This window comes from Sphaeroforma arctica (assembly GCF_001186125.1).
Source record: "Sphaeroforma arctica JP610 unplaced genomic scaffold supercont1.105, whole genome shotgun sequence".
In the NCBI taxonomy this organism is placed as follows: Eukaryota; class Ichthyosporea; order Ichthyophonida; genus Sphaeroforma; species Sphaeroforma arctica.
The window spans coordinates 4,550-17,328 of record NW_014040453.1 but is presented as its reverse complement, the minus strand read 5'-3'; the positions used below and the strand labels follow the sequence as shown (position 1 = coordinate 17,328).

The window sequence follows — 12,779 nt, the reverse complement described above, 5'->3', positions numbered from 1 at the left end:
ATTTATTCTAAATCGAATAAAGAAATTGATTCACCGTATAATAGACGACTGTCACTAGATTAGTTTTTATAAAGGATCACTGTTGCTAAATTACCTCCACACGATGTCCATTCATATAGTTGTTTTTTGATATACCTTTATTTTTGATTATACTAGCACGCCGAGTAGTGTTGTATGATTGTGGTTAGTCGAGGCACAGCTTGCAGGGGTGTAATGGGAACTTTGCGCGACTTAATCGGCAATTGAACGTAGTATGCCGAAAGTGTTCTAGTATTAACCTCTATATGCCGAGTTCCAGACGCTCTTTCTCGTGCACTGTGTTATGGCCGGGAGCTTACTGTAAGTATTATGGTCCTACAGACATTGTCCGTTTGATTTTATTTTTGCTTTTCTTGCATTTATGAGGTGTACTACGTAAGTATGTATGCTTTTCTACTTCTTGTTGGTGAATAAATAAATAAATAATAGCGATACATGAATCATTGAATCATTGAATACTTTTTTTACATATATTTTACTAAAAATATACGAAATAATAGTTTCAGAGTAGATTGTAGAGTAGGAGTGTTGTTCTGCGCATTCTGATTTTGTTCTAAATATACATTCGTCATTCATCTATTCTAGTAATTCACTATACTCTCTAGTCTCTATATATTCCCAAATCTGTAAATTCTGTCCATCGATTCGAGTAGAACGAGTAATCCGAGTATGTAGAGTGGTAGAGTAAATACTACAAATAGCCTTCAAAATATATTCAAAATTGTTCTTTTTATTAAAAACAGCAATACATGATTGATTGATTGATTGATCGATTGATGAATGATGAGTCATGACTCACGAACATGAGTGTTGAGTGGCAGAGTGATTGAGTGAACACTATCTATATCAATATTTAGTTAAAACTCTTTGTATTGGTCTACAGAATGCTAATTCGGGATTGGCTTTCACTTTTTTTTGCCGTTGACCATTTTTTATAGTGTTTGTTTATAAAAAAACAAAAACAAATAATTCAAAATTCAAAATGTGTAGGTTGCACAGCTGGCAGAGACTGCAGAGTGCAGACTCTTGCAGATTGACTGTGATTGAGATTCGTCAGAGATTCACAAAAAGAAAATATGTTGCAGACCTACAGATTCTTGAGATTTTATCCCCAGTCACTCCAATCTCTTTTAAATTATCCCAAGCAATTAAAAATATACATTTGTTTTAAAATAAGTCTAAATATATATTTTGCAGGTTCACCATTTTTTTTTGACAAAAACAAATGCCATCGAATGTACGCATATTTACGTTGAAATGTGATAGATGCCATAGAACTTTGGAAGGCTATGGAATAAAGTTGCATCACACGTCCCTCTGCCTGTGCTCTGTACAGACTCCACTATTCGGTTACCAGCACCACAAAGTCACAAACTAAATAATGTGGCTAAACCCTAGAACGAAACAAAAAACAACGAACTACGAACTATAGGCTCAATTTCAGTTGTATGCAACCGTAATTTGAAAATGGGTCCAGTTCCCAGTATGGAAGACGAAAAAGAGTGGTTTATAGAATATAAGGTGCATGTTTGTATATAAGGTGCCTGTATGTGATATAAGGTGCCTGTATGTGATATAAGGTGCCTGTATGTGATATAAGGTGCATATTTCAAGGGACGTGCATCAGTATAAGCAGTGTACATTGAACACAACTGCAATTTTTTTTGCTACATTCTCCTGCAGTTGAAATAGATATTCTATTTGTACTATGATTATATCACGACGTCACATGCCCGAAACCTCTGGTACCATGGAAGTTCTACCTGATTTAGATCTCTTGCCCCCCACATGTGCACTGCACATCGCTAAGCATGCCCACTGAGAAGTGGCCCTGGCCATCATGGCTGAGGTCCGTATGAGTGTGTTGAGCGCAAACATTGTTCTGATCACGAACATGATCAACAGTTACTTTACAGATATACTGTACGTAATCAAAGTGGATAAGCACACCGAGAAGACATTCCGGCTCTTTATAGACAGGGTTTTCGAGAAGAAAGACATAAATGACGCATGCTGTGGGCAACGCACCACGCGCCCCCTATCATTTTCCATCCTGATGGCAAACCATGCCGTCCGTACGAGAGATTTGTGGATTCTAAAAATAGCTGCACTCATGTGTGCTGCTGCCGATGTGAGTGAGGCATTAGACATAGCGTTTGCTTACGACAAGGATCAGTTCTGTGTGCGGACGCTGTTGGAGCACTCTGACGTGGCTACACTTGTCATTAATCCCCGTTGGATACGAATAGCGAAGAAGCACAACTGGAATACAGAGCTTCGGCTGCTCACGCAGTGGTACAAAGTGAGGTGTGTATTCGAATGTGTGTGTATGTGCATGCCATTGTACGCTAATCAAGATGTAGATGTATGTGTGTCTGCGGTTGGTGTGCTTGCGAATGCGTGTACAGATTTCTGCTCTTCTACGCTAGTCGAGATGTAGATACAGAACGTATGCCTGAGATTGATATGTTTATGAATGTGTGTGTACCTGCATGCCTTCTGCATGCCTTTGTACGCTAGTGAAGATGTAGATGTATGTATGCCTATGATTGGTATATTTATGAATGCGTGTATTTGTACATGCTCATGTATGCTAGTGGAGATGTATATGTATGTACGCCTGCGATTGGTTTGTTCACGAATGTGTGTGTTTTACATGCTCATGTATGCTAGGAAATGTAGATGTATGGGTGTGTTTACGAATGTGTGTTTGTACATGCTCATGTATGCTAGTGGAAATGCAAATGTATGTACGCATGCGATTGGTTTGTTCACGAATGTGTGTGTTTTACAGGCTCATGTATGCTAGTGGATATGTAGATGTAAGTATGCCTGCGATTGGGTGTTTACGAATGTGTGTTTGTTCTTGCTCATGTAAGCTAGTGGAGATGTAGATGTGTGCATACCAGTGATGGGTGTGTTTACGAATGTGTGTTTGTACAAGCTCATATATGCTAGTGGAGATGTAGATGTATGCATGCCTGCGATTAGTACGTTTATGGATGTGTGTGCACGTGTATGCCATTAGTATGTTTATACAATATTTCCGATTGCAAATCTACTCATATGCGTAGATACGAATGCGCCCGTTTTTGGAAGATCCATCAATCAAATCGCAAGTATTGTTCATTGTCAATACGTGCGAGCATGATGCTTCTTCTGATTCCCCCGCGAAACGAAACACACAGTACACGTGTTTGAACCACAAGGGAAAGGATCGGGTTGTGTTGCTATAGAGGAGTCCATGCATAAGTAGCAATGAGTCTGATAGCCCGATATCTTCCCTCAAAAAACTCATATATGCCTCGCATTGTATTGTTCGTTACATAGGCGGAGTGGTCTGTGCGGTTTTGCGTGATATGTTGTAGTGAGTGCGGGGTTCTCTGCGTATGTTCACTTTTGTCAAACGAATCCTGTGGTTGTATAAGCCGTGCCTATAGCTGTAGCTTAGGGCCCCTTTTGCTACACCGGTGATCATTGCAATCTGGCGTGTCGAAAGCTGGAGTCCGGCAACGTTAAACATACCACCGAATCACAACACAGGTTAGAGCAGTCATATTTTTCATTGCACAATAGAATGGTGACTTATCCGGATGCCTTACAAATTGAACTCTGAATGTCTTACAAATACTAATTTGAATGCCGAAGAAGTCTAAACTTTGGATGTATCACAAGTCTAAACTTCGAAGCTCGTACAAATCTAACTTAGAATTCTTGAAAGTCTTACTCATCTTTATAAACTCAGCATCATGCTATCATCTCAATATGAGCCTTACCCCCGCCATGTACCTCGTAATAAACCAATCGTTGTTGAAGGTATTACATATGTGCACATTCTCACAGTTTTGTGTTTGTTCTCATCTGTTTCCAAAAGTTATCGCCGAGAGGAGCTAGCCCTGGGCTTCTCCACGCTCTCACGTGGTGATTACGTGCTACCCAACTCTCCGCCCATCTCTCCGTTGGACTGGTTGCGGCTGTCGGGTATCGTGCTGACTGGGAGGTGGCGATGGCCATAGCATGGCTAAAACCTAGTTTACACTATCTGCAGTTTGAGGCAGCCTATATCATGCACGTGCTGCATGAGTTTGTGACTAGCCCAGCGATAGAAGAGTATGACGAAAATGCGTATGTGCCCTCGAAGAAGGTTCTGAAGCGGCTGGCAAAAACTGCCACTAAGGTGAGTCTCCGATAAGACCGTGCGTATTGCGAAGAGTGTATGAAACAAAGCTTGATCGTTGGTCACACCGATCTCATGACCTTACTTTGACCACGTCCCCCGTTGTGATGGACCAGTGTCTGTGCTACCGACTTCATATTTGTAGTCCAGCTGTGTTTGCGTGTATCTGCTGTGTACGCGTTTGGTGTTGAACTGAGTTGGTGAGCCTCGTGTTTCCTGTGTGTGGTTCAGATGTGTTTGCGTGTATCTGCTGTGTACGTGTTTGGATGTTGAGCTGAGTTGGTGAGCCTCGTAGTGATGTGCTGGTTCTTCACACTCCGAGGACTTGTTCGTGGATCTAATTGGGGTATGCCGTTCAATGCAGTCGAGGCCGTTTGACCAAATGTAATACTGTTTGACTGGTGCGTGCCTGATTGCTTTGAACGCGTTCACCATGATGCCAGACTTCTGTTCAGCGAAGCATAGACTACCTATCTATCGATTAGATAGGAGGCTTGGGGGTTTTGCTATAGCGTTAGCTACCGAGGGATGTTCTTCAGTTGCACTACACCCATTGCCTATGTACTAAACGGAATCGGCAGCCAATCTCTGAACTTACACTCTCTAGGACAGACGAAAAGAAACATCCTACCTGCCAGCATCAGTCACAAACTCACACTCTTCTAGGACAGACGAAGAAAACATCCTACCTACCAGCATGAGTCACAAACTCACACTCTCATCCTACCTACCAGCATCAGTCTCAAGCTCACACTCCATCTCACTCTCGTTGTTCCTACAGCGTGGTTTCACAGACAGAATGGCCCATCCGTTGCCCACTGTTCTCCTTGAGTTTGCGTGCGAGGTGTACGGTAGGATGTGGGTACTGAAAGCAGGTATGTGCATGACTCATAGTGCTCTAGTGTTCATGGTTTAGGGTTTAGGGCTTCGAGCATCTCTGCGTGTGTAATAAGCAATACCTCTTCTCTCCATCTGCGTCATACACATCCACATATATATATATATATATATATTTATATATAAGTGTGTGTGAGCATTACATCTCATCTTTATTTGCGCTATACTCGTCCAGTTATATGCGTGTGTACAGTCGGATATCGCCAAAATGGTGTCCTTGGCCGTGCGAACCCAGGAGGAACAGACTGTGCTGGTTCTGGTGAAGAGTCACCGAGTGTCGTCTTTGTTCGCGAACGAAATGGAGGTGGGTTAAATAGGATGTGGGAAGGTCATGATATAGGTTTAGTTTGACATTGTTAATGAAGGTCGTGATATAGATTTAGTCTGCCATTGTTTATTTGTGCATACGGTTAATAAGGGAGGGAGAGACTGGAATTGAATAGCAAATCATGGGATAATATGTAGGTACACTCGTGAATGTAACTAATGGAATAGCAAATCATGAGATAATATGTAGATTCACTCGTGAAGGTAATTTGTCTTCATAGTGATCACTTGCGTTACGTACACATGACCATTGGGTTGAAGGTGTCCTATTGTCTTGCCTCTGTATAATAGCCCACTACTTCTCCACAGTGATCGCTTGCACGCACGACTCGTATATACATACGTTGCACATTGGTCCTTCACTCTATCTTCTCCACGCCTTCCTCATCGCTTTACCAGTCTCCCTTTCCTTCGCTTATGAGTACTTAACATCAACCCCCCTCATCCAGATCCCACACACGCATTTAAACCCCCCACCTCCCCCCCCAACCCCCATCTCACACGTTGTTTATCCATCGTTGTACGTATTGCTCTGTCGCACCATCCCACAGCTGATACGAACCGCGGAAAAGCTGCAGTGGACGAGCGTGCTAGATCAGACAGAGTGGTACCTGGCCTCGCTGACGCCCAGGGACCTACATGACGTCCTTGTTATGGCGTACACAAACGCGTTTGTTCGGTTCACTGACCTATGCCTCAGAATGGGTGCGGGACCGTTGTCGGGTATTGCAATCGCGGACAAGTATAAGCATGACATGGAACTGATCCGCAAGGGTGCGAAAAAAGGTATACATGCCTACGCTGCAACGCGCACGCATATGTTACAATGTTACAGTGTGGGATGTGCGTATTTGTATCAGAATGTGTAGCACACCCCTACAATCACCCCAAGTCACGCGCACAGGTATAGTGTTCGATGGATATCTATTGCATGACGCATTGGACACTGTTAGCGGCCTCTGTTGCTGACTGAGTGGTAGTCAGCTGTTGCTGGTGGGTGGAAGGGCCACAAGCTCCTCTTCCTCCGACACACTAGTTATAAACGGTATATATATACTTATTTCACTGGCAATAAACAGTATATCTATACTTATTTCACTAGCTATAAACGGTATGTCTATACTTATTTCACTGGATATAGACGATATATCTATACTTATTTCACTGGCTATAAACGGTATATCTATACTTATTCCACTGGCCATAAACCGTACTACTACACCCATCCCAATGCATGCAGGCTGTACCGCGGTGGTCCGTGAACTCATAAGCACAGCCCGTGAAAGCGAGCTCAGCAACTGTGTGGATGCGGCTATCAGTACCCGTCACCTGCACATAGTCGAGTTACTTCTGCACAGTCAGCGGTTGGCGCCTACCGTTGCGCTGAGAGAAGCGTGTCGGTTGGGTCACTGTGAAACCGTGGCGCTGCTGCTGTCCAATGGGCACGCGAATCCGACATGGGATGACCACGCGGCACTGATTGCGGCTTGCAAGGAGGGCGAGTATGTGCTGTATAGTTTAGTGTGTGCTATGTATATATTCGTGTGGGCTATATATAGATTGGTGTGTGCTATATATAGATTGGTGTGTGCTATGTATATATTCGTGTGGGCTATATATAGATTGGTGTGTGCTATATATAGATTGGTGTGTGCTATATATAGATTGGTGTGTGCTATATATAAATTATAGATTCATGTGTGCCATATACACATTGATGAGTATTCGAGGGCATTTTCTGATTCGTTTGTGTGCTATATATATATAGCTCTAGATCCTCCACCGTTCATTCGGTGGGTTGTCTGTGATGTATGACTCTGACCTGTCCATCTCTCATGCCCATCACACGCCATTCGACATGCCTGAGTCCTCTACCATTCCATGTACTTGTCTTTCTCCATCGCATTAAACCCTACATGTAAGGGTAGAAGTATTGCAGCTTGCTTATCCTCATGCATCTGTGCAATTACTACCTGTAAGCGTAGAGGCATCGCAGGGTACTTACCATTATCCAACTGTTCACCTACCACCTTTAAGGGTGGACACAGTGCAACTTCTGTGCGCTGACCTGCGTGTGGTTGAGCCGTTGAGAAGTCTGAAGCCAACAAGCCCTACAGATCCTCGGTCGCTGTTCTCGCGCGCGTTTATGGCCTCCGCCAAGGGATCGCTGGAGACGCTCAAGTACATTGTGAGCTTGAAACCATCACACAGCTTCATCGCAACCGCGGCACTCAAAGAGGTGCGTATATATTGAGCGAGTGTGTGTATGTACACCCCTGAATCGTTTGGATATGGCGTATTATATTCTGTAGGTGGCTGAGTCTATGCACACCCCTGAATCGTCTAGATACTGCGGTCTAGATACTGAGTGTGTGCATGTTAAGGTGTGTGCAGGCTCGGCTCTTTGCACAGGTGCATGACATAGTATCTGTTATGCGGGATTGTGAGTGGTCTCTCACGAAGGGTGGGCTGAGATGTGCAGTTTATTGTACGTTGCACAACAGAGGACAACACCATCATGCCCAAAAAACTCGCAGAAGTGCGATCGTTGTACTGACACATAGCCTTGTACACAGGCTGTGTATGTGTTCTGTGTGTGCGTGTGTGTCTGGTTGCAAACACTGGTGCGTGTGGGATATTGTGTGCATATATATCAGACTGGATGTATACACTACTGTAAGTCTGCAGCTGTGTGTGAGTCCTCACTCGGTGCGAGCATGTGTATATGTACACATACAGGCTTGCGTGTTCGGCACGATCGGATCCTCACTCTCTACAGATATAGTGCACACAACTTCAAAACAACAGTGCACACAACTTCAAAACAACAACGCAAGGAAGTCATAGATGCCCATAGCTCGCAACTCCTCTCGTCATACCTTTTTATCTACACCTATTTCACACGATACCACGAAAAGCCGGCCCTCCCTCGGGTAAAATTGGATTTGTCTGGGAGATGCGATATGAAAATAGCTAGACGAGACCCTACTTAGACCCAAATAAGATTCTACTTGAATTCTACTACTTGTAGCCTTACTTAAACCCTATTTAGATCATACTTATACTCTACTTAGACTCTACTCAGCCTTACACAGACTATATAGATCATACTTGTACTCTACTTAAGACCATACTCGGACCCTATTCCGATCCTACTTGGAAGCTTTTGTGCAGAACATCTTAATTCAGTTTCACATCGCTACATTCGAATGTTGTACACGCGTAGGCGTTGGCCATAGGCACGCGCAATGACGATGAGGATGTCGTGCGCTTTTTGTTGCAGTTCAATATTCGCACAACCGACGCCACTGACGAAGCGCTGAATTCGGCGTGTGCGGATGGGCGCGCGGCTGTCATTCCGGCGCTGCTAAAGGGTATTCGGAACATCACCAAGGAGGTAAGAGAAAATCTTGTATTTTTGCATGCATGTATATATGCAATAGAGATTATCTTGTACTCTTATATGCATGTGTATATGCAATAGAGATGATCTTGTACTCTTATAGGCATACATATATGCAATAGAGATGATCTTGTACTCCTATATGCATGTGTATATGCTATAGAAATGATCTTGTACTCCTACGCCGCTCTGTGATATCCACGTAGTAGCAAGTTAGCCTACGCGGCGCTGCTGTCATCGCAGACAGCGAATGTTCACAAGTGTGTTATTTGTCGCCACCAATGAAGCTAGAATCTGTGTGCTCGATCGATCGGAATACATATACACGCATGGGTAGAGAAGGGTGTAAATGGGTCTAAGGTTGCACTTATTGAGCCAGATTCCTCGCATCTCTCCACGCCCGCCCATGTACACGCGTACCAGGCGTGCTGTAACGCTTGTGTTGTTCGTCAGCGTTTCCTACCAGCACGCGCACGTAGCTTGTTGCCCACGAAGGCTCAGTCCTACTGATGGGGTTGGGGTTTGGTGGAGTTTGCACCGACTGCTTGACTACATGTAGGCCAATGGTTGCATTCGCGTGGTCTGTGCACTCGACTGTTGGTCACACAATCCTAGACGACGATGTACGTATGTGCATTGTAACGAAGCCTTAAATGTTCTAAAGGGTTTGGGTAAAACCCAAAAAACCTAAACCCTTAAATGTTTTAAAACCGTTCTAAGCACGCACGCCTGAACTCAGCGACAACTCGCATTACATCGCCACGGTTGATACGACGATGAATGTGAATGGATTCTAACGCAATCTTCGTTTTCTTCCCATCACAACCTTTCCAAGACACGCACGCCTGAGCTCAGCTACACACTCAAGCCACATCGCTATGGTTATTACGACAACTACATACAGTGATGCAGCGCGATGCTCCTAACCGCTATGAGAAGGGGTCACACCACAGTCATACGCGCACTGTTTGACCACACTAGCCCGAGCGAATTCGGCGATCCGGCGACCTACACCATTGTCTTGGAACAGGCACACATAACCCAGACAGGGTATCGGTTGGAACGCGAGCATGCACATATAGGACACAGGCGCGACAACGGGGCCGCACGCGTGTATCGGTTATTTGGACGCATCGCAGAGGAGATATCTGCACTCGACAGTAGCTCAGACACAAGCACGCACGCACGCACACACAGGCGCACCCGCCCAGGCGGGTGATGATCTCCGGTCACCGGGGAGGGGATTGGTAGCGGCAGCGACAGGCCTTACTCGATCCGAGGGTACGCTAATGGTTAATAATGCAGCTGCTGGGCGTGGGAGTGCGCGTTCGAGGCCAAGAACGGTTGTAGTGCAACAGCATGATGTACAGCGCCATGTTGGAGAGCAACGCGATCTAGAACGCAATTTCCACCAACGTTATCAAGAAAAAAGAGGGTTAGACGCACTTGTTCAAGAAAAAAAGCGTTTACGACGAGATCGCGACAGGCTAGAATACCGTTTAGAGCGACGTGTTCAAGAACAACGCGATGTACAGAGTCTGCGCGAGTCTTTCACACATTCACTTGTCACCACCGACACGCATTCGGTAGAAGCCGTGGAGACCAACACCAACAGTAGCACCAACAGCTCTGACGGTCATGTGATCGTTGACTCTGGTGACGGTGAGCGGTTGGCGTATAGCGGCCGTACAGTTGGGAATCGCAGGCGTACTATTGTCCTCTCAAACAGATCCGTTGACTTTATCGGTGAAGGCAGACACGAGACTGTAACACAAGACATACAGCAACTGCAGGAGCAGCTGAGACAAACACAAGAGCGACTCACAGAAAAAGACCGCACACTCAGCGCTGTGCTTAGCCGCCATCGACAGAGGGAAGCCCTACAATGGAGACGAAACAACCAACTAGTGCGTGCTATAAACATGCGCTTCAGCGCTATCAAGCGCACGCTGGACTCGCACTTGGGCACGCCAGAGAACAGACTGCCCAGTTTTCTGGACCATCTCCAGTCCAATGGTGACTACATAGCGCCTGAAGAAGCACGCACGCCTGAGGTAAGGGATGGAGCTGGTGGTGGTGACAACGATGGAGGTCTATACGAGCCCTCGCGCCTGTTTGAGATATTGGGTTTGGGTTTGCCTGGCGAGAGAGGCAACAGAGGAGGTCTTGATGAACCCACACGGACGTGTGGTCATAATGAGACCACACCGGCGCAAGCCACGGAGAGCCGTGTTGCTGGCGGAAACTCTGCGCACATTGCAAAGCTTAAGTCGTGGATGAAGGACTGTGCGGCACACACCGACGAGTCTGACTGTGAATATGACGAGTTGGTAGACACTCGCACACCAATGGTCGTGGATAGACGATAGTTCACCTAAGTGTTAAGGGGAGCCTGAGTGTTATGGGTAGTCTTAGTGTCAAGGGGATCCTAAGTGTTAAGGAGAGCCTAAGTGTTAAGGGTAGAGAAGTCGGACAGGAGGGGACTTACTGGGCTGGTTTCAATATTAACCAGGACTAACTAAGTTAATATAGGTTTCGCGTAGTGTAGGTACGACTTAAAATACAAGGAGTGGGCTCGGATAGTCCTTTTAAAGTACCGCATCCAAACGACGTGCACTCCCCTACCGCAGGGACATCAATAACATTCATTTTAGGACTTGCCTTACAGGCGTGCGCACGTGGTCGGTCCCAAGAATCGAACTCAGGTGAAACTGAGGCGTCATGAAAGGCTTGTCGGGGGTTACTCGGTACAATATGGCTGTGGTTAGTGGTATAGTATCACAGCCATGGGCGAAGCAGTATATGAGCAATACTTTACGTTGGTCAGAGTGTCGGTGATTCTCGCCGATTGGATTAAAACAAGCCTACAACTCCGACTACTAGAAACAGTCCGTCCCACGAGAAGTAACCTTATTCGGGGGTGACCCTCCCTGAACGGCATTATGTCAACCATAACTCATCCCCTTCAGCCATGTAGAGTACTTGGGACTCGTGCATAGCCTAGCAGTGTCATATGTTTATTGGAGATTTCAAACCCGTACTGCGTGCGCTTGTTGTGCCTGCGCCACACCATTGTGGTGCCGCATCCTATTGCGCGCGTGGGTAGGTAGGTCAGCTCTAGCCGGCCATTGCAGAGCAGGCTACCGTGTCTAGTAGTAGCCAACCTGGCCCCTTTAAATTAAACCATTCCTAAGAACGTTCATCGCAGAGCTAGCAGCAGCCTATGCATACTCTAGTACAGAGTGTTAGGAGCTTTATGCATACCCCAGTACAACCCGTAATGCGGATTTATCTTGTGCCGTTAGGTTGGGATGCTGAATCTGGGAGGTATCTGGGGGACGTACTTCTAATACAAAACAATAAACGATGTCTGCCTCCCACACTCCTGGCGGTACTGTCCAGGGTATGGCCTCAGGGACGACTCTCCATAGTAATCCGATAGAACTCCCATACCACTCGTGCGATCTTGCAGCGAAAAGCGACCTAGTCTACTCGCCGTTTGTCCCCGATAAAGGCTCCGCAACACGCACTCACTCACTCACTCACGGATCAATGATGGACCATGTCGCTGTGTGACACTACGTGGTCGACATCGTCTGTAACGTCACAACACTAACGCTGTCTATCCCCATAGTACTTACAAGGCCACGTACCTACTTGTGCACTCCAGCTGCTATGTTGGGATGGTCGTCCCAAAAGGTGTCCTTGATGATATCTCCGTGGTACTCACGGACCACTCGCCTGCTTCGTGTGTATTCCTCCTCGGCGGGGCTCGTTTTTGTATCTGGTGAGGTTTCAAAACTGCATTGCTTCTGGTCGATATCCTGTTCGATTTGCATAAATTTATAAAACTGTCTGGGTATGTATGAATGAGTATAGGACTAAATTTACCTGTATTCAAAATATTTCTATCTATCTATCTATCTATCTATCTAT

The 12,779-nt window shown here is 45.6% G+C and overlaps 1 protein-coding gene across 1 annotated transcript; it reads left to right on the top strand.

The window, feature by feature from the left end:
• Nucleotides 1–1,599: 1,599 nt before the first annotated feature.
• Nucleotides 1,600–12,703, top strand: SARC_02356 (hypothetical protein). Its single transcript, XM_014303877.1, has 9 exons — nt 1,600–2,346; nt 3,914–4,216; nt 4,998–5,126; nt 5,289–5,417; nt 5,992–6,226; nt 6,681–6,942; nt 7,478–7,679; nt 8,667–8,837; nt 9,983–12,703. The coding sequence occupies exons 2-9, from the start codon at nt 4,046–4,048 to the stop codon at nt 11,210–11,212; spliced, it is 2,529 nt and encodes an 842-aa protein (XP_014159352.1). The 5' UTR covers nt 1,600–2,346; nt 3,914–4,045; the 3' UTR covers nt 11,213–12,703.
• The last annotated feature ends 76 nt before the right edge of the window (nt 12,704–12,779 follow it).